This window comes from Humulus lupulus, chromosome 8, assembly GCF_963169125.1.
Source record: "Humulus lupulus chromosome 8, drHumLupu1.1, whole genome shotgun sequence".
Taxonomy (NCBI): Eukaryota; Viridiplantae; Streptophyta; class Magnoliopsida; order Rosales; family Cannabaceae; genus Humulus; species Humulus lupulus.
The window spans coordinates 20,252,899-20,274,828 of NC_084800.1; the positions used below are offsets into that span (position 1 = coordinate 20,252,899).

The 21,930-nt window shown below is 35.6% G+C and overlaps 2 protein-coding genes across 3 annotated transcripts; both read right to left on the reverse strand.

Moving 5' to 3' along the window:
- Positions 1-16,852: 16,852 nt before the first annotated feature.
- Positions 16,853-17,941, reverse strand: LOC133795115 (protein PLANT CADMIUM RESISTANCE 8). The gene is given in 7 exon segments (XM_062232563.1): positions 16,853-16,974; positions 17,067-17,151; positions 17,154-17,227; positions 17,230-17,280; positions 17,376-17,411; positions 17,414-17,434; positions 17,797-17,941. Coding segments are annotated over 7 exon segments (534 nt in total).
- Positions 17,942-18,625: 684 nt separating this feature from the next.
- On the reverse strand, positions 18,626-21,248 carry LOC133795767 (cytochrome c-type biogenesis CcmH-like mitochondrial protein). Of its 2 annotated transcripts, XM_062233224.1 has the most exons (5): positions 21,170-21,248; positions 20,369-20,466; positions 19,871-20,039; positions 19,176-19,316; positions 18,626-19,080 (listed from the first exon to the last, which is right to left on the reverse strand). In XM_062233224.1, the coding sequence occupies exons 3-5, from the start codon at positions 20,012-20,014 to the stop codon at positions 18,877-18,879; spliced, it is 489 nt and encodes a 162-aa protein (XP_062089208.1). In that variant the 5' UTR covers positions 20,015-20,039; positions 20,369-20,466; positions 21,170-21,248; the 3' UTR covers positions 18,626-18,876. The 2 variants fall into 2 exon arrangements, with proteins under 2 accessions (XP_062089208.1, XP_062089207.1); XM_062233223.1 differs by lacking the exon at positions 21,170-21,248 and having other exon boundaries at positions 20,369-20,498.
- Positions 21,249-21,930: the final 682 nt, after the last annotated feature.

The window sequence follows — 21,930 nt, forward strand, 5'->3', positions numbered from 1 at the left end:
ATCAATCTTTAAATTCCTTGACGGTCACCTGGTCATAACCAAAATATAGGATTCATCAATGAAAATGATAACAAAGGGTTCCCAAACCAAAACCTAGCCTCCGAGACATCAAACACTACTCAACCGGGTAATAGGTTCGACCCCTAGGCCTAAGGCTTGAATCCCCAAGCTAAAAACATAATTTTGGCCAAAATTGCCCTAAGGGTTGCGGCCCTCCCTAGCTGCGCCGCGGCGTGCCCCTCAAACAGAGGTGGCCTTCCCTGTCAAACGCCATGGGCCGCGGCGCACCACAGCCATGCCGCGGCTCATTACCCAGTTCAGCCAAAAATCCAACACGCACCAGCTCGACTTCCCCTGCCTTTTCCCTTGGAACCAAACCTTCAAACCAGCTCCAAACCTCCTCCAAACACTCAATTCAACCCCTAAACTTCATCTACAACTCACCCTCATCAAAACCCAAGCTAAACATCAATCAAAACCTCCATAAATTCAAATTATCATCAACAAAACCATAGGCTGAAAAAACTAAAAGAAAACAGAGTAAAACCAGAAACAAATGGCTAAAACTCACCTCAAATCCGAGATCAAACCTCCTTCAATGGCTGAACCAAGTCTACAAAGCCAGCCCCTTGATTTCCTAGCTTGAAATCTCACTTTGAGCTCAAAAACTCCAAAGGAAAAATGGTGGAGAATGATGTACGGGAAGGAGAAGTAAAACCCTGTTTTGCTCTGTTTTTTCTACAGCCATCTAAAGTCATATAAATCCAAACCCAAATGACCTGAATACCCCTAGGTCACTTAAGGTTTCTAAAATCATTCCAAGGGTAAAATTGGTACTTTCTACTTATCCCGTTAATCATAATTAACGCTTCCCAATTCCCGCTAATCTCAATATTCTCAAACACCAATAATTCATATCCCATTACCCTATTATTCCCGAGAACGCTCTAATCATTAAATACACCCCGAGACTCACCCCGAGCCCCGAGCTTAAACCTGTTATGACCAAACCGATAAATTATACTTAAAGATCGTCTCATGCCGAATAACTCGAACCAATCCACATTATAATGTGGCCTCACAATATATCATTGACATGCAAGCAAATATACAATTATGCCCTCAACGGTCCAAATTACCAAAACACCCCTGTAAACAAATGTGGACCCACGTGCATGCATTTAACATCATATTATAATATAATTCTCATAAACATGCATAAATTCATTTAATGGCATAATTAAAAAGTTATGGCCCTCCCGGCCTACTAATCCAGCCACTTAACCATATTAGGGAATCCGAGGTATTACAATTTAGGTCATTTGGTTTGGATGTATATGGAACTTTAGATGGCTGTAGAAAACAGAACAAAAACAGAGCTTTACTTCTCCTTCCCGTACAACATTCCCTCACAATTCATCTTTGGAGTTTTTGAGCTCAAATTGAGGAATCAAGCTAGGAAATCAAGGGGTTGAGTTCTTAGAGTTGGTTCAGCCATTGAAGGGGATTTAATCTCAAGTTTGAGGTGAGTTTCAGCCATAAGTTTCTGGTTTTACTCTGTTTTGGTTTAAGATTTCAGTTTGTGATTTTGTTGAAGATAGTTTGGATTAATGGAAGTTTTGATTGATGTTTAACTTGGGTTTTGATGAGGGTTTGATATAGGTGATATTTAGGGGTTGGATTGAGTGTTTGGAAGAGGTTTGGAACTGGTTTGAAAGTTTAGTTTCGAGGGAAAACGCAGGGGAAAGCAAGCTGGTGCTTGTTGGTTTGGGTAAAGGGCCACGACATGGCTATGGTGAGTCGTGGCCTACGTTGGTTCCTGGGGTAGAAATGGCTCTGGTGAGCCGCGGCCCATAAGGGAATTTTTGGCCAGAAATGTGTTTTTAACTTTGGGGATTCAAGCTTTAAGCCTCAGAATCGATCCTACTACCCGGTTTAGTAGGATTCGATGTCTCGGACGCTAGGTTTTGGTTTGGGAACCTTTGCTTATCATTTTCATTGATGAATCCTATATTTTGGTTATGACCAGGTAACCGCCAAAGGAATTAAAAGATCGATCGTTCTCAAGGGTCGTTCTTATATATTAATTTTCACTTGAACCAGAGGTAAGAAAACAGTGTATGAATACAGTTGCACCCTGTATATGTATATGACATGCGTGACTTGTTATTGAGGCATGTTGGTTGATAAATGTGGATATGGATTGCATATTAAATGCTAGAGGATGTTGATTACTTGTTTATAGCACTGACTAGTCAGGGACACTGACCTCAAGGTCAGAAACGGCATAAGCATTCTAAACGCAGGGTCGAATAAAGATTAGATCTAATCGATATCATCATTGAATGGCTCTATGGCATTAATGCTGGACCGACCCTAAGGTCGATGAATTTATAAGCACTTGGCTAGTCTAAGACTAGTTACTGAGAGTCAGGGCATAGGGCCCAGGTGACTGCTTGTCACGTGGCTAGGGAAGCGATGTTCCATGGATATGATTCTAGAGTCATGAGGAAGGTTATGTTAGTGACTAATCACCATGCACCTATCCTGTTAAAGCTAGTGAAATGTTCACTTATCTGATTAGCCCTGGTGATCTTATCGTCACATAGCTAAAGGGAGTTGTCCCCATATTTGTGACTTTTGCGACTGTCACCTATTCGTTTGAACTGAAAGTCTTGAATAATTGTTACGATCATTGTTGATATTATATCATGTTATATTGTGTTTTCTTGCTGGGCCTTGGCTCATGGGTGCTATGTGGTGCAGGTAAATGGAAAGAGTAGCTCACCCAACCTTGAGTGGAGAGCTTAGATGGTGTTGTGTACATATGCGGCCACTTGACCACCACGGCCAAGGAGTTCTCAGAGGGACTAGGGGGTTTACCCTATTTTTGCCGCTTAGGTCGGCAGGGATTGTAAATTTTAAACAGTAGCGACCATTTTGTACTATAAACAACTTGTAAACGTTTTGAATGGCTCATGAGCATTTTACATACTTAATGAAATATATCCTTTCCTTTTTACTGGCTTTTCACTTTAACCTGATAATAACACTTAGATCACGTTTTTAACCAAAGGACTCGGGTAGCGGGTCAAATTTTCGGTTCACTGTTCACCGTAACTGTTCTGGGGTAACCAAGGCGTTACAGAGAACGTCAAAAACGATAAAACCTTCAAGAGAAAATAAACGACACAGACGATTTTATAATGGTTCAGCCCCAATGTGATGGTAATAGCCTAATCGACTTAGAGTTATGATTATATATCTACACTCAAGATCAAATGAACCTGAGTCAACTGAGTTTCTTCAGTGTAGATTACCAGAATACAAGAATTCTCTCAAATACAAGTACTCTCTCTCTCTTGAAAATTCAGATCAAAAGTTTAAAATTCCAAAAGTCCCTTTTATGATGCCATAAGCCTTGTATTTATAGGCTTAGGATCGTACAAATGATATCCCCCATAATCGGGATATTTTATTATTCTCATTATATTTAAATTACAACAATATTCAAAATGTAACAGTACACCAAATTTGTGGGATAAATGAGAGATTCCCGCGTATGCCAAGACCGATTCTTGTTGAAGCCGTTTCTGGGAATCTTGACGTAATCCTGCTCTATCTAGTTGATCCATATCATCTTCAGTCTGGTCGGCCACACCTTTACTGGGCAGTCATGCACTTGACTAGGCAGACATGCACTTAGCTAGGCAGACATGAACTTGACTAGTCGGACATGGTCATAACCGATCGACCAAGTTCATGCCTGGTCGGACAAAGTCATGCCTGGGCAGGCAAGGTCATTCCTGGGCAGACAAGGTCATTCCTGGGCAGACAAACACGTGACTGGTCGGACAAGGTCATGCTTGGTCGGTCATGACACTTCTCAAGCCAGTCAAATTTCTTCATCGGTCTACTGGGTTACTCCTAAGCCAGGTCACCCAACCATTCCTTGCCACTTGTCATTTCTATCGCCACATCATCATTTTCAAATTTTGGGGATAACAAAAATAAAATAAAAGACAATAATAAAGAAATTAAAGACAATACATATAAATAAATTAATAGTAGAAATCAAGATAGTAAAAGAAAGATTATTAAGATAATAGAATCCACAAAATATAAGTTCAATAATATTTAAAAGTACATTGATTCCCAAGTTTTAGTAATAGTAGAAATTAATCAAACCATCACTTATTCAAATTAGATATTCTATTTAAGCACAAGTTTTTATAAAATATAGGATTTATCTTCACTTTTAAAAATTATAATTTCAAAGCATTTAGTGTAAATCAATCAAATGAAATAACAAATAAATCAATGAACATTATTTATAAGGCAAAACATAATATTTTTGTTCTAAGCATTGGATGTGTACAATTTAATGACACATCTTACACAAAGAATATTATGTTTTTGTACTAGTGAAGAACAAAGTGTAAATATGTTCTAACAATCTAAAATACAAGATATTTAAGATGAAATAAAATATTTGAAGAAGAAAATCCATAACCTTTATTGCACAAAATGGGAAATCAACATACAGAATAAACACTATCTAGTTACATATTGTTTCATCATCACATTAATTATCTTAAAAAGATTAGAAACTCATAACTAGAATAGAAATTACAAACCAAAAAATTACAAACATAAATATGAAAATTTGGAGGATGAACCCCCAAATTTTTCCTCTAAAAACTCATAGAAAAAAATGACCAAAAAGAAGAAAAAGATGAAGAGAATAGAGAGGTCTTGAAAGTGTAGAACTTGTGGTGTAGCCTCTCCCTAAAATTAAGCACACCCCAAATGGTCTTGAAAACCCTTATTTATAGCCAAAATGAGAATATTAAAATAATCAATTTAAATTAATTACTAATATGGCAAATATGGGTAAATTATAGGGTGTAATGATGATTTTGGGGTAAAATGTGTAGAAAAGTTTGGGTAAAAAGTTAGCATTTTTGGCAAAGGGGACAAGTAGACAAAATGTATTTGTTGGGCTCAAAAAATAGGGAAAAGGCAGTTGTTGGGTGGCTGGGTAGGAGGAGCTTCGGCTGGGCCACGCGTGGGCTGGCTTCGGGTGCAGCTGGGCTGAAGGCAGGCTTGGGTGCAGCTGCTGGGAACAATGCTTCTGTCGTGCCTGGGCTATCGTGGGCCAAGTGGGAGCAACTTGAGGAATTGGGGTGTTGGGCCTGGCTTTGTGCTGGAGCTGCAGAAAGTGGCATGGGCCGAATGTAGCTTGGGTGGCTGTTTTGGAAATGCCACTTTTTGCTTTTCTTTTTCAGTTTTAATCTTTTATTTTCCCTTCTTTTCAAAGTAAAAAAATGCAATAAACTCCTTACAAAATTAATATAAAATAAATCATAATAAAATATTTTCAACTATAAAATAAATCAAGTTAATTCTTTGAAAATATTAATTATAACTTATTTTATATTTAACATTTAAGTTCAATAATACAACATTTTTTTTTACCTCAAATTAAACAACAATAATTCAAATAATTAACTATAACATTTTACAACAAAATAACTATAAAGACACACAAAAATATATAAAATCAAAATAAACCCAATAAATTCAAAATTACTTTAAAACTTAATAAATCAATTAAAAACTCGAGAATTAAGCAACAATTAGCACATAAAAAGTGGTAAAATAACCCTATTTTGTAGAGTTATCAGACATAATAGTCAAAACTCCTAGAATTTCCTCCTGATCTCAATAACTCTCAATTTATCATCAAATAACATTCTCATTACTCAATATCCCAATAAATGACTCCGCTATGACAAAACTGCTAATTTACAATATAAGACCGTCTCATGCCGAATAGCTCGAATATATCTCCATAATTATGGGATCTCTTCCATAACTCACAATATGCACCAAAATACACAAATATGCCATCAACGGGCCAATTACCAAAACACCCTAACATCAAATGTGGACCCACATGCATGCATTTAACATCATATTATAATATAATTCATATAAACATGCATATAATCATTATATGGCATAATTAAACAATTATGGCCCTCCCGGCCTACTAATCCAGCCATTAAACCGCATTAGGGATTTCGGGGCATTACACTCAAGCTCTGATCAATTCCATATTCAACATTCATGCCATGCCATAATCACATGTATCATATGCATCTCATGCATCACATACTGGGTGCAGTTTTCTTACCTTTGGTCCAAGCACAGATTACCAATGAATGTCCCTCGAGCACTAATGAACAAAAGCATAATATCTTGATGAATATGTTGGAAAACTCATTGCAGGATCTTTATTTATTTTCATGCAATTTATATATTATCAAACAAACATGCAAATTCCTAGAACATGCTCCTATGAAATTGATACAAATACAAAGTAAAGTCAAAACTTACATTACGCAGCGGAACTGGAACAACTCCATCCTTCAATCTCTCTAACCCTTGATTCCATTCTGTAGCAGAGTATTATCAAGAGATTGAACAAGATCAGCAACACAGTCTTCCTCACCAAGCCTTTGATCAACCTAGAACTAGTGTGGGCTGGCTCTCAACACATGAGATAGAGATCTAGAAAAGAAGAAGAGATTGTGGCTAAGAAAGGATTAGAGTGTCTAGGTTTTCACTTACCCAAATCAACTGAGACTGACTTGCTACTAAAAACCCTAGATATCATATTCCTTATATAGGCAACTTAATGGGATTTATTTAAATTTAAATTAATTAAAAATAATAAACAAAACTTAAAGCCTTGGGCTGCCATAAATGAACTTGGGCCCAATCTCTTTATTTTGAATTTAAATCCCTACTGGGCCTAAATTCAAAACCTTTTATTTATTTATTTTTAAATTAATTAATTAAATCCTTATTCAAATTAACTAATTATAATTTGAAACTTGATTTAATATTATTTATTTATATTGATACCAATTTATCAATATTAATAAATTTACCCAAATATTCTCTTTTATTCTCTAAATCTCATATCTCTGTAAATTTTCCAAAATTGACCTAGTCAACTTTAAAAATCCTAATTGATAATTAAATCAATTAATTGAGACATTCTAAATGATTTACTCAAAGGTGATGCGGGGACCATGGATCCATGAAATCAAGCTCCAACAAGTTACCGTGAATTTATTTACGAATAATTTCACTACCTTATTAATTCCTCGTGACTCCACTATAGACTCGGAATTGAACTCTTGAATTCATAGAACGTATTTTCAAAACCATAAATACGTTATCCATTGTTATAACCATTACAATCAGTCAATCCTCTATCGATGACTTACTAACGAGCTGGGTGCAAATTACCGTTTTACCCCTCATCAGTATTTTATCCTTAACTCCCACTAAGTTCCTTATAAATGATATTTCCGTGAACTTAATCACAGAAATGAGATCTCAATCATTTAACCTTTTGAACAAAGCAATTAAGGAAATCATCTCTTCACTTCTCATACAGAAGTTATAGATTTCGTATCTATGAATAATACTCTCACTCAATTACACTAATAAATCTCCAAGATGTAAGTATGGGCTAGACCGTAGGGTAAGCTGGTAACGAACAAGTCAAAAGATTTAAATAATATAATTAGCAGAATATTATCACTCAGAATTAAGATCGGCTTAATATATGGTCAACGTTGTGACATTGATTAGATTTGATAACAACGATACTTATTTATCAATCAATAATCAATATCGGTCCTAGTCCGATGTAACTAAATACATCCGATCTTATCTACTTGGTCGATGCCTTGGACAAGACATCACACCCTGAATGTGTAAGTAGATCATATCATAGATTGCCTAATCAGTGAAAATCCAATGCACTGATCTAATCTTAGGACTCGTTCTTTTGAACATATAATTACAACTATAATTCACTGTGACCTAGTCACTATAATTGTAACTATCCATATGTTCAGGATTTTATAAATGTTTGTATTGTTTCAATAATCATGTAATAAAACAAGCAAGCAACACAGTTGTCAAACTAAATGATTTCTACTACTTTTATTGATAATATGAAATCGTGCTACATGTCCGACATGGTTTTATAAGGGCATAAAACCCAACAGAATATTCCTCGAGGTAGTTTCGAGGTTCATAGTAATGATGATTATGATATGTTAGATGAAGGTTCAGATGTAGAAGATCCTAATTTTTAGAAATTTTACCCTAGATTATTATTAGTATAGTTTCTTTATTTATTTTGAATTTGTGATTGTAATTAGTGAAAATATTTTTCCAAACGAATAAAGTTGTTATTTTTGAATGACATGTATGAGTTTTATTTTTTTTACAATCACAATAAATTTAGAATAAATTCAATAAATAATGACTGAGTTCGGTGAGGGTGGATATAAATCAATGGATCTGGTTCTGTATTGAGATTTTAGGGGGTCATAGTAGTGGGAACGATTTTACTGATCCCAACCCTCCCTCAATATGGTTAACTTTGGAACAACGACGAGTTTTGAGTCTGAGAATTAAGTCATATAGGGTGGTTAGAAACAAAGTTAGAAAATAATAAGGATGGCTTAATATTCTAAGTATAGAAACACACCCTAATTTATAAAGAAGGCTTACATAATTTTTCATAAGAAATCATAACTGATAGGTCTGAGTTATGTTTGCTCAGACTAAGTTTTGCCTTAGAAACTATTAGGGTAAGTTCTAGCGTGTTTCTCTCGATAGTTAGAATTCTGCCAAAGATGTCGCTCTGAAGGTCTGTACGCACTAAGAGCAATGCCCCAACACCACCAACAGGACACTCGAGACCCCTCTAGTCCAAAGAAGGGGACGACCTGCTGCCACTGCTGCTGCTAATGAAAACACATCACCTCTAGTTGGCAACAACAGTGAAGTTAGTCGGTTACAACAACAAGTAGAAGAACTACTGCAACAACAATGAAAACCACACCCGCAGTCTCAGCCAACAACTCAAGAACCCCAGCTAGAGCATAACAAAGGATATCCAAATGACGGCTATTCGTAAGGGAGATGGCCGATGGAAAATTTCTCACCCTATCTAGCTCAGCCCATGGAACCAGTCTACGAGCGTTTTCGGAAGCGACACACTCGTATATCTCATTAGGAATGATAGAAAAATTAGATAAACCTTGTGAAAGATTTAAAACTAGTTTTGTTACAGAACTGCCTTCGGGCGAAGTAGTTCTATCATCACGAATAGTACGAGGGATACCGATCAAAGATGAGGACACGGAGCTAGAAGGAGACATGATAGAGATAAAGATCAAGGATTTTGACGTGATACTGGGCATGGATTGGCTAGCAAGACATGGCGCGACCATCGATTGTAGACGCAAGCAAGTGACGTTCGTTTATCTCGTCTCTTAAAGCTACGAAGATGAAAGAGAAAGGATGTCACACATTCTTAGCAAGCATCATGGATGTGGCACATGAAACACCATTAAAGGTTGGAGATGTCCACATTATAAAGGAATTTCCAAAGATATTTCCTGACGACTTACCAGGGTTACTGCCTACTCGGGAATTGACTTCACAATCGAACTAGTACCAGGAACCGAGCCTATCTCAAAGGCACCATACCGGATGTCACCAACCGAACTCAAGGAGTTGAAAACATGGTTAAAAGAACTCTTAGACTTGGGTTTCATCAGACCAAGTCATTAGCCATGGGGAGCACCGGTTCTATTTGTGAAGAAAAAGGATGGAAGCATGTGGATGTGTATCGATTACCGCGAGTTGAACAAGGTGACAATTAAGAACAAGTACCCGCTACCCCGGATCGATGACTTATTTGATCAAATCTGAGGAGCGACCGTATTTTCAATGATTGATCTACGGTCCGGTTATCACTAGCTCAAGGTACGGGAAGAGGATATACCAAAGACAACTTTTAGAACTCCATATGGGCATTACGAGTTTCTAGTTATGTATTTTGGTCTTATCAACGCTCCAGCCACATTTATGGACTTAATGAATCGGGTCTTCAATGATTACTTGGAAAAATTCATCATAGTGTTCATTGACGATATTTTTGTAACGCTCTACTACCTTAGAGCCGGTACTAAGTGAGTTTAAAATGTGCAATTAACTCGCTCAGCGAGGTTTTTAGAACAAAAGTGTGATTAAACAAAAAGACAAGGCCATAATCTTTAAAAGTACTTCATTTCATTTAAAGTTCCAGTAGTTTAACATTTGGGATCCCAAAACGAGGTTTGTAAACTATTTACAACTCAAAATAGATACATAGTTGACAAACTATCAAAAACAGAGTTTAGTACAGCCATTTCTCAAAAATGCCCCCAACCAAAGCAGTCGGGTAGGCCAAACATGTACGCGCCGCCCCCACGCTCTCCGTACTCATGGCTGGTTGACTTTCTCTTTGCCCTTACCTGCAACATAGAGCACCCGTGAGCCGAAGCCCAGCAAGAAAACTCAAACAGCACATAACATATGCATATCACATAATCAATATAGCAGGTATCTCATATCTAGTCAGACAATCCATAAGATTTAAACACATACACGGCCATGCAATCCCAGAAGCGTTACCAAAGCCTGGGATCTCGGTCTACACCGTAAGGATATCCCATGTATCCATTGGGGTCTCACCCTAACCACAAGCACTCCATGTGCCAGGTGGTATTCCCGGCCCCACTGTCGTTCTCGGCCTTCGCCGTTCTTGGCCCTTCGCCGTTGTAACGACCTCCTTTCTTAACATACATATATATTGTAAAAAGAAAACAATTTTAACCTGAATACGACAGTACTGAAATTCTGAATTTACAAAAAATTTATTAAACAATACATAAATTAATGTTCATAACTTCAAACCATACAATACCCACAAACTAAATAAAAACTTTATCTTGCATACAAATCTTAATACTTTTATAAATAATTTTTTGTGGCGTTACTACACCTTAACGTAGAATTAGAGATGTATCCAGCTGATAAATTTAAAAGGTTTATGTAAATTACAACGTTTATGAAATACTTTTAAAACTTTATGTAAATTATAAAGTTCACAAAGTACTTTTTATGAAATATAAATATATTATCAAGTTTCTTGTTTATTTATAAAATAGCATAACAGAACTCCACTCCCTTCAGGTCAGCCCCATATGTACAGTCATGTTGGCTCCACGTATACTCATCAACAATTTATATTTGGGGCCTTTTACCTACAATACAAAACATTATCTGATGAGCTAAGGCCCAGTAAGCAGAATAACTACCTCATATGCATTAAAATAAACGTGCAACATGCTATGTATTTTCTTTCTTTCTTTCACTTTCCTTTCTTTTGGGCCCTAAAGGATGCTGCTGCCGGCATTACATAGGGAATCACATTCCCACCTGAACATAAACATGATAATAGGGAATTTCTCCCTCATAAACATTCATTATATAGGGAAATGCATCTCCCTCCTTACATTTTTGGGACGTAGGTCTCCCAAGCAGCACCTCTACTTTAACGTTTTCAATAACTTGTTTGTGAACATTAAGCGTGCTTATGCATAAGAAATATAACATTCTTAAAAATAACTTATGCATAACAACATGACAGGATAACATATAAAGCATATAAATGCACATAAGACACATAAATGACTTGTATTGTAGATGAGGATTCTACTTACCGTGCGTCTTGATAAAACAACCGAAATTGTTAGCTTCCTGATAAAAACACAAACTATTAACTTACATAAAATCTACATGATGTAATTTTAGTTTATAAATGTTATTATTTTATTTTTTATTTTCTTCTTATTTTATTGTTTATTTTATGTCCAGGCATATGGTCATACTATAATTGTCCATGGCAAGATCCCGGTCTAAAAGTCGTGGTCATGGTCATACGGAAATGTCCAGGTCATAGTATCAATCCATAATAATAGGGAATAAGGTCGTAAAATAAAAGTCCAAATAGTCCAAAGTGTGACCATAACCTATATAAGTTTAGTATTATAACGATACATAAAAAAAATAGTTTATATTTCAATTTTTTTGGCATTGTAAATTATGACGACATGGTAAAATAATCTATATATAAATTTTAGCATTATAATGGCATAGTAAAGTAATCTATATAAATTTTGGCATTATAATGGCATGGTAACATAATCCATATATAAATTTTGGCATTATAGTAAAATAATCTATATATAACTTTTGGCATTATAACGGCATAGTATACTAATATATATATAATTTTTGGCATTATAACGGCATAGTAAATTAATCTATATATAAATTTTGGCATTATAACGACATAGTAAAATAATCTATATATAAATTTTGGCATTACAACGGCATAGTAAAATAATCTATATATATATAATAACTAAATAACTGAAATGAAAGGCTCGGGAAAGAGCTTACCTAAAAGGTTTTCATAGGCTATCGTTTCGGACAGAACTCCGCCTAGATCTTCAAGGTTTAGAACTTTAGAAGGGTGTTAAGAAGATTTTTGGGTAGAGTAAAAGAAAGAAAATGAGGATTTTGTGATTCAAGATGAGTTTTGGAAGGGCTATTTATAGGAAAATTTTGGGTTACTATGCTAATAAAATATTTAAAATATAAGCATAGTGGAAAAATAAAATATTCAAAATATAAGCATGGTGGTTTGCTAATGTCATCATTGTATCACTAGTGCATCATCATGTGGGAACCATGGGGTGGACCCCGCTGTGGGACCCATGCGGACCCCATTGTGGGACCCACTATGAATAGTACTCGGTGAATAGTAAAAAAATGAAAACTTCCCAATCTTCTTATATTACTTAGTCTAGCATTTTTTACTCACAAACTTTTCTGAAAAAGTTTCTCTAACATCCATAAATTAATTATTCTCATGTGTTAGTTACTTCAACAACTTAGAATTATTAAAATCCCATAATAGAAAACAACTATATCCCTAACGGTCAGGATCACTATTCACCAACGGTCATAAACGGCTAGTTTTTGTCCTATAAATACTTGTTCCTTCAACCATTTACTTACAACAACTTCTTCATTCCTTACCCCTTCTAGATAAAATTCATCATCTAATCATGAATTTCTCTTTATTTTTCATAACTTTAGTGATTGTTTGCTTGTATTTAGCATCATTATATGGGCATTATACTAATGAAATGCCCATGAATATTATAGTTGCGTATTCATTAGTTATTCTTCCACTTTACTTAATAGCTCTAGCCTTCAATTAGCATTGTAATGCATTCAAAAGTATGAATAAAAATATATTCTCTTATCTTTCATAATTGTTATAATGTATTTGTAAAAAGAAATGAGAGTTACAGCCGTTCACTCTGCTATTACCACATCTAGCATTCTCAGATAACAATCAAATATATAATCATGCATTCTAAGCTATATCCTAGCAATGATACAATTTAGGGCCACGCCCTGCAACAGAACTATGGGCCCAAGCCCTGCTCTACGGGTGCTACAGTTTTCTTACCTGTATCCCGAGCTTTCCGATGCACCAAGGCCACGAGCACAGTCCTCTATCTCGAGCCTCTCCAAAGTCCTAGTCACAACACATATAAAACACTTTTAATACTAACCAATCCCAAAACCACTTCCCGGGACCAATCCCACACTCTCTGGACCTCTAATTCCTTAAAACAACGCATTGGAACCATCCCCCGAGTCCCCGGGCAAAAGCCCTAAAAATGCAATTTTTGGCTGTCAAAAATGGCCTAGGGCCGCAGCACTCCCTTCAAGGGCAGTGGCGCCCAGTGGCTTTCCCTCATCCTGATGCAACCTCGCGTCGCGACACCCAAGAACAGGGCCGCGACGCTCCTTCGCGAACCCAGATTTCTGGGTTTTCCCCTGCGTTTTTCCCGAGCTAAAACCACTCCAAATCATCCCAAACAAGTACCTAAACCCCAAAACCAATTCAAAACCCCAAATGAACCCTTAACAACCTATAAACATCATAAACAAACTTAATCACACAATCACACCCAAAAATCCACTCTTGGGTTTCAAATTTCAGAAACCTAAACCATGACTTCTAAGACTTAAACCATAGCTTGAAAAATATGAACCTTGCTTCTAAAATCTTAAACTACATCATAAACAAAATGTAAACATGTTAGAACTCTTACCTCAATCAAGAATCTGGCTTGAACCCTTCTCAATTCCAGCCTCCAACCTCTTTCCTCTTGATTATCCTAGTTGAATTTCCAAGTAAAACCAGCCATTCCCCCTTTAGATTCCCACACTCAATCTTTGAAAATTTAGACTTAAATTCAACAAAAGCAGAGCACAAACTCTTACCTCTGAACAATTTTGGCCTAAGCTTGATCTTGGTTACTTCAAACCTCTTGATTCTCCTCCTGAGACTCAAATTCAACTTCCTTCTTCAGCTCCTCTTTTGCTCTATCTCTAGGTCTCAAATTTTAGCATAAACCAACTATCACCAAGTATAATACATAAATTCCTTTTTCCTTCTACTGAAGGTTATTTATCTTGTCAAATGACTATTCCACCCTTTCTCAAATATCCCTTCCTAACTAAACCTCAAGGGCTCTTTTGTCATTTCATATCTATATTACAATTCTACCATTTTTCCTCCTGAACCTGTTACTCTCAGCAGTTACTAACGGTTACACAAGTTACTAAATTACCAGTTACCATTAACTCACAAGAACTCAATTTAAAAAATCCCCAAAATACCCCCTAGGCTCCTCCCGAGCCGGGTATTTAATAACGTTGTGACCTTTAAACTAATTAGCTCCCTAGGACCATCTCGGCACGTGCATCACACTGTTATCACCACACTCACGTGGTACAAATCACATAACACATTTATCACATTTATGCCCTCAGCGGGCTAAAATTACCAATTTACCCCTAGCATACAAACGGGGTCCTCATGCATATTTACACCACCTAAGCATGCATTCTAATCACATATTCGTTTAAATTCAAAGATTATCATATTAATTCACTTATTGCCCTCCAGGCACGCTAATCAAGGTCCTAAACCTGATTAGCAACTTGGGGTGTTACAATTTTGGTGTACTCCAAGGACAAAGTCGAACACGATGAACATTTAAGATTGACCATGCTGCGACTAAAGGAGCATCAACTTTATGCCAAGTTCAGGAAATGCGAATTTTGGCTATCGCAAGTGGCGTTCCTCGACCATATAGTATCCAAGGATATAGTTGCAATAGACCCAACTAAAGTAGAGGTTGTGAAGGATTGGCCAAAACCTAAGAATACGTCAGAGGTTAGAAGTTTTCTCGGGCTAGCAGGCTATTATCGGAGATTTGTAGAAAGCTTTTCTAAAATAGCAACTCCGCTTACCAACTTGACCCGGAAACAATAAAAGTTCAATTGGACGGATAATTGTCAAGAGAGCTTCCAGTTGCTTAAAGATAAACTATGCTCAGCACCAGTACTTTGTGTACCGACACCCAACAACAAGTCTGTAGTATATTGTAATGCGTTGAAGCAAGGTTTGGGTTGTGTACTAATGCAAAATGACAAAGTGATAGCCTATCCTCGATGGTGGTTCGCTGCCAGCTCGATGGAGCCTTCAAAATCATGATTTTTCATGAAAAAACTACTTTCCTTGATGGTGGTTCGATGGTGCTCGATGTGATTCTTGCAAAAGACATAATTTTTCACTCGGGTATCCGTTTAGGGTGATTTTTTTTTATTTTGGATATTTTTTCAAGATCTAAACGTTTGACATGCTCATATGCACATTTGTGAAGTGTAACACTTGGAAAAAAAAATACAAAAATGCAAACATACCTCATGTTTACGACATGTTTTGGTATGTTTTCAAGTTTTAAACTTCACAAATGTGCATATGAATATGTCAAATGTGTAGATCTTGAAAAAATACCCAAAATAAAAAAAAATCACCCCCAAATGGGCACCCGAGTGAAAAATTAGGTCTCTTGCAAGAATCGCATCGAGTACCATCAAGCCACCATTGAACCACTATCGAGCAAAGTCATTTTTTCATGAAAATCTTGATTTTGAAGGCCCCATCGAGCACCATCGAGCAACCATTCAATGGGGCCTTCAAAATCAAGATTTTCATGAAAAAATAACTTTGCTCAATTGTGGCTCGATGTGATTCTTGCAAGATACATAATTTTTTATTCGGGTGTTCGTTTGGGGTGATTTTTTTTATTTTGGGCAATTTTTTCAATATCTACACGTTTGACATGCTCATATGCACATTTGAGAAGTTTTAAACTTGAAAACATACCAAAACATGTCTTAAACATGAGGTATGTTTGCATTTTTGTATTTTTTTTTTCAAGTGTTACACTTCACAAATGTGCATATGAGCATATCAAACGTGTAGATCTTGAAAAATACAAAAAAAAAAAAAAACCACCCCAAACAGACACCCGAGTGAAAAATTATTTCTCTTGCAAGAATCGCATCGAACCACCATTGAGAAAATCATGTTTTTTCACGAAAAAATCATGATTTTGAAGGCCCCATCGAGCTGACATCGAGCACCTTCGAACCATCATCGAGTAACGTCGAATTTCTACAGATTTTAGAGTTTCAGATATGAAAAAAAATCGCAAAAATAAATAAAAATCATGCTAAAATTTGTTCGAAATGCAGTATTCAGTGTGGTGGTGGTGGTGTTAGTAGTGCCGTGAGGTGAGAGAGAGTGAACCGAGAGAGAGTGGGAAGAGAGAAGAAAGAAGTGAGAAGTGATTGAGAAAATGACAAATGTATTTTGGATAAAGTGTGAAAACGTAGTATTATTTTGAAATTTTTTATATGCCTAGCATTTTTTTAATTAGTAATCTCTATGAAGCATAGAACTAAATTTCCCTATATATATATTAGTTCAAAGCTTGTTGTTTAAGTAACTTCTTGGTCTCTTAGACATGGCTTGAGCTCTAGAAGGAATGTCCACTGTTTTAACCTGATAATGTTTTCCTTGTTGTTGAGCAAGGAATCCATTCCACCCTGCAATAGAAAAAAATTTCGTTTGTTTTAGAAATTGATCACTGATGACAATAATTGAAGTGCTTTATATAGTGAAAATATATGTTATGTACCAAGAGCAGGATCAAGTCCTCTGTTTTTGAGCTCTCTGTATTCCTGGCAAAGGGAACAGCAGGGGCAAAAGACATGAGAGATAACATATCTGTATATGGGGCTTCTACTAGACCATATTTTGTCCTTAGCTTTGTTCTATATTTTGATCCCATTATCCATTAGAACACAAGGCAGGCATCATCAATAAGTATGTGGAGCTTCCCAAATGGCAAGCTGCAGTAGCAAATCTCTTAATAGATCAATGATAGCAACTTAAACCTTGATTGAAAAAAGAAAAGAAAAAGTTAAGGAAGAAGTAGAGAAATTACCCATTTCTCCTTCATCTAGTACTTCTGCAATCTGTAGGGTAATAAAGCTGTCATAACAGCTGCCAAAATAAAGATAAAAATTATATTAATCAGATTGGGTTTTTTTGCAAAGAGTGATGACATTGACATGCCCATAATAGAAACTGACTTTGATGGTCTGTTTTATCAGGGTCAGTCAGCTTCACAAAAAATCTAATGACAGAACAAAAATTCAGAGTCAGGGAACCATATTGAGATTGTATTGTATACATACCATTGGAGGCTTGGAGCAACATTTGAGTTTTAGCCCCACTAGTGTATTAAGTTCATTAATAAGTTCTTCACTTCTTTGGTTTAAAACTTGATAGCAGACTTCAAACTAATACTTAAGAAAGACTGTTTTAAATGCATCATCAAAGGTTGGACAAGAAAGATAGTTTACCATTTGTCTGGTTTTCATAGCAATCAAACAGTCCAGTGGTCGATAGCGGCTGGTTCTGGTTTGTGTGATAATTTGGAACCACGGAGCCAAGGGGTTCACCCGTTTGTTGAACTTCCTTGCCCTCAATCTTCTCCCCCTGACCCATTTGATCAGTTGGTTGTATTCAACTTTGCTTGCAGAGTAGTAAGCAATATCCGCATCCACCAAACTTCGAGTGTAGCCTAGTTTTATAGACAATTCTGTGATGTCAAAATTCTTTTCTGTTTATCCAAAAATGGGTTTTGGCCTTTCAAATTTTTTATAGTCAACGGCATGAAGCTAGTCAGTAATGTAAATAAAAACGAGGGCAAGCCATTAAAATATCATTAGCGCGCCTCACTGTAACTTTGACAATTTCGTAGACAGCTTGAAATTCATATGGATTTATTCTTCAACTTGTAATTTGTATTTTGACTGACAAAGTTGTCTTATGAGAAAATAAGCCGATTTCTTGGGCAACGCGGAACGATCTTGTTGTATAGACAAGCACTCTCGTTAGCCAAAGGAAATAGAAGTCTGGTTCCATACCAGTTGTAGTCTCATGGCAAATATACAGTACAAATGGAGCTCATTGCATATTAGTCTACAAAGCAAACTATCCAAATGGGGTATAGCTTTTTTAATCAATCGAAATTCAACAATGTAAAGCGAATAAACTGAACATACTGATTGGTAGACGTGACGATTAATGGAGACAAGTTAGCTAAACATTCAAAGCTAGAAACAAGGTGCTGAAGTCCAAAGCATACGAAGACAATCGATGTAAAAATATACATAATCATTTCAAGGGTGAAATCAAATATTGAGGAGATTAATCATTAAAGTCTTGTTCTTAAGAAACAAAGTCATGTGTGATCACTAGTTACAGTACGAAAATTGTACGAAAAAAGTACTCTTTATTGGGACACAAAACCACATATGATACAAAGTCTAAAACCATTTAACAAATTGATTTGTTGGATCTGTATATAGTGTTTAATAATAATGTTGAGATTCCCACCAAAGTCTTGGCTAAGAAGCAACTGATGACATACGAGCCCATTATTGATTTCGCAACCCTCTCCACCAAGATAAGAGGGCATTTTTTGGTTTTTGGGGAGGTGTAAGAACGTGAAGCATAGTTTGCTTCTCATTTGGAGTCATTGGAACACTTCTGACAAGGTTTAGAGCCATGATATGAACGCTATTCTTCTCTTTGTACCACTGGTAAGTCCATAATCCAACACCAGCACCAAACATCAGAACCTATGGCAAAACCAAATGTAAATAAAATTAATATAAATTTCAAAATAAAATGGAAGTTCTTGCAAGTTTACAAAAGAATTTGCTCTTCCACAGACCGGTGATAGAAAAACGACAATAGTCTTGAAGTCAAACCCTTCGATGTTTGGCTCATATAGTACGGTATCACCAAAATCATCTTCAAGCTTTTTAAATATCTCCTTGTCTGAACTACCGGAACGAATTTCGTCACGGATTATCTGTTAAAACATTGAAACATCACTAATAAGGAGAATGAATAACCTTAATTGTGTAGCTGATTATGAATATGATTAGAACAAAAAGAGAGCAGAACCGGGAAACTTTCACTGATTCCCAGCTTTAAATAAACTTTTTTGAGATGTGGAATTTAAGCATACATAGAGGAGCAAAACCAACAGGGTTGCAGGAGCTTGTTTATGAAAATTCTACAGTCAATGAGATAACTCTTTAGCAGGCCCGCATCTTTTTGATGGTGAAGATCGATAACTGGAACTTATTAAATATATTTAATACTATTGCGAATTACAAAACTTCATCTACTACTATAGTTCAGAGATTTCATCTACTGTCATTCATTAAAACCCAATTTCATAAATTAATTAAAGCATTGATTTGGGCTGACTGTGAATACAACTAAATTGATCCCCCTTTTGGGTATGACGAAGAAAAGAACTGAGCGTCAACATTTTCCTGAAATTTTAGAGTTGCTACCAAAACCACTATTAAGTAACGCCGAAGAGGGGATAAAATACCCTTTAAAAATGGAACCTACCTTTCTAAGAAGAATAGCAATATCAGCCTGAGAATCTTCAATAGACTGACTGCCACAATCAGTGCACCTGACGTTGTGACTGATGTTCCTAGCTCGAGCTTCAATCACCTGCGTCTTCTTCACTTCATCCCCGCCTTTCTCCATTTGTACAAACACCCCTGTTTAGATTCTACAAAACATTCACAAATAATTACAACAACCGACAACAAAAATATCGTTCAAAAACTCAGACAGTTAGTTTCACTGAAGCATTTTATCAAACATCAGCCGTGCAAACAGAGACTCCCACAAAAATAAAAAACAAAGCAAAGAAATGTAGGTAAATAAACATAAAGAGAACCCTTCAATGCGGCCAGAAGCAGATGAATCAAAATTCAGTTATTTTTTTCAAATTCCCAGTTTACATCAAAACGTCTTCATTTCATAGTAATTTTGTAAGAGAAAATACTAAAACTACGAAACGCTGCCGTGTGAAAAACGCTAATTCAAGGCAAGTACCTGAATTGGTATTCTTCTTCTTTCGAGTGGTTCAGAAAGATTCAAATGTTCAGGTTTGAATGAAGAACCCAGCCTGCTCGGCTGCCGATTGCCCAAGTCTGATTTTTAAAAAGAAAATCCTATAATTAATTATGGGCATTATATTTGCACCAAGATTAAGATATTCTATTTTTATTAAAAATGAATATATAATATATATATATTTTTAACTTATACTCATATTTTTTATATTCTAAAAAATACATATAAATAATATATATTTTCAATATTTAAATTAAAAAATATATAAAATTTGATAAAATAATAATTTTATTTCAAAAACATTATACATTATTTTTAAAAAATATTATAAAAAAAAAGATAAAATAAAATTATTGAAATTAATAAAAAAAATAAAAATATATCAACAAATTATTTTTAAAAATGTTAAAAATTAAATTTTTTTAATTAACGAGGTGCATATATATTTTTTTGGTGCAAATCTGAAAATGACAAAATGAAAATCTTGTCCTCACTCATCAATAAACTATTATAGATATATATTTACTCCAAATCCAAACCATGGACAGCAAAGGGGTTTTTAAGGACCATTGATATGTGCAGGCAATAATCATGAGGCCAAACACGGCTACAGGAAAACAAGAAAATAAAAACACAAACTGAGATTACAGATAAAACTCATCCCAAAATTGCAAGTCAAAGTTATTATGGAGAAAATAAATATTTTGAAAACTTATTAAAGAGTGATCGAGAATGTTGCTGAGTGAGACTAAGAGTCTAAGAGATAGAGGGAGGCCGAACCCGAGAAGGTTGCTTGCTGCTGCTGTCACGGTGAGACAGAGAGGCCGAGACGAAGGTTAGAGAGAGCGAAGGATAGCATAATGAAGAAACTACCATCTCTACAACGTGACCGTAGAAAATAAGGGTATAATTGTAAATTCCGTTAACTAACTAAATGTTTATGTTTTCATGCGATTGTCGTTTTATACTTTTGTCTTTTTTTAAATTGTCGTTTTTGAAATTGATGATGTTTTATATAATTATTGTCGTTTTATCCTAAATTATTGTCCTTTTTGTGATTTTTTTCCGTTTTCTAAAATTCATTTTGCTTTCTATATTATTTTTGTTTCATGTCATAATAATGGATGTCATTTCTTGTTTCCTAATAATATTGTCATTTTTGTGTTTTTACGTTGCTACTTGTACATAATGGACACTTCTTCGTTTTCAGATTATCCTGTGTTTTCGCTGCTCGTTTCTTTTTTTATTATTATTTTATTTGGCACAGTATGTATTTACATTTAGTCTCAGTCAATAAAAATGACAGTTTTTCAATAAATAAAAATCATTCTGTTAAACCGTCAGGATAAGATAAACTACACTTGTATATAGTTTAGCAGGATTTAGGTTGTGCGAAAGCTTCCAGAAAAAATATAACATCGATGTGCTAACAAATTACTCAGAAAAACCAAAAAAAAAATCCTCCAACGAATAAGCATAAGCTTTCCAGTGTGAGCAGCTGATGATTGTTTTGTTCGAAATTTTTGTGTTGTTGAACCAAA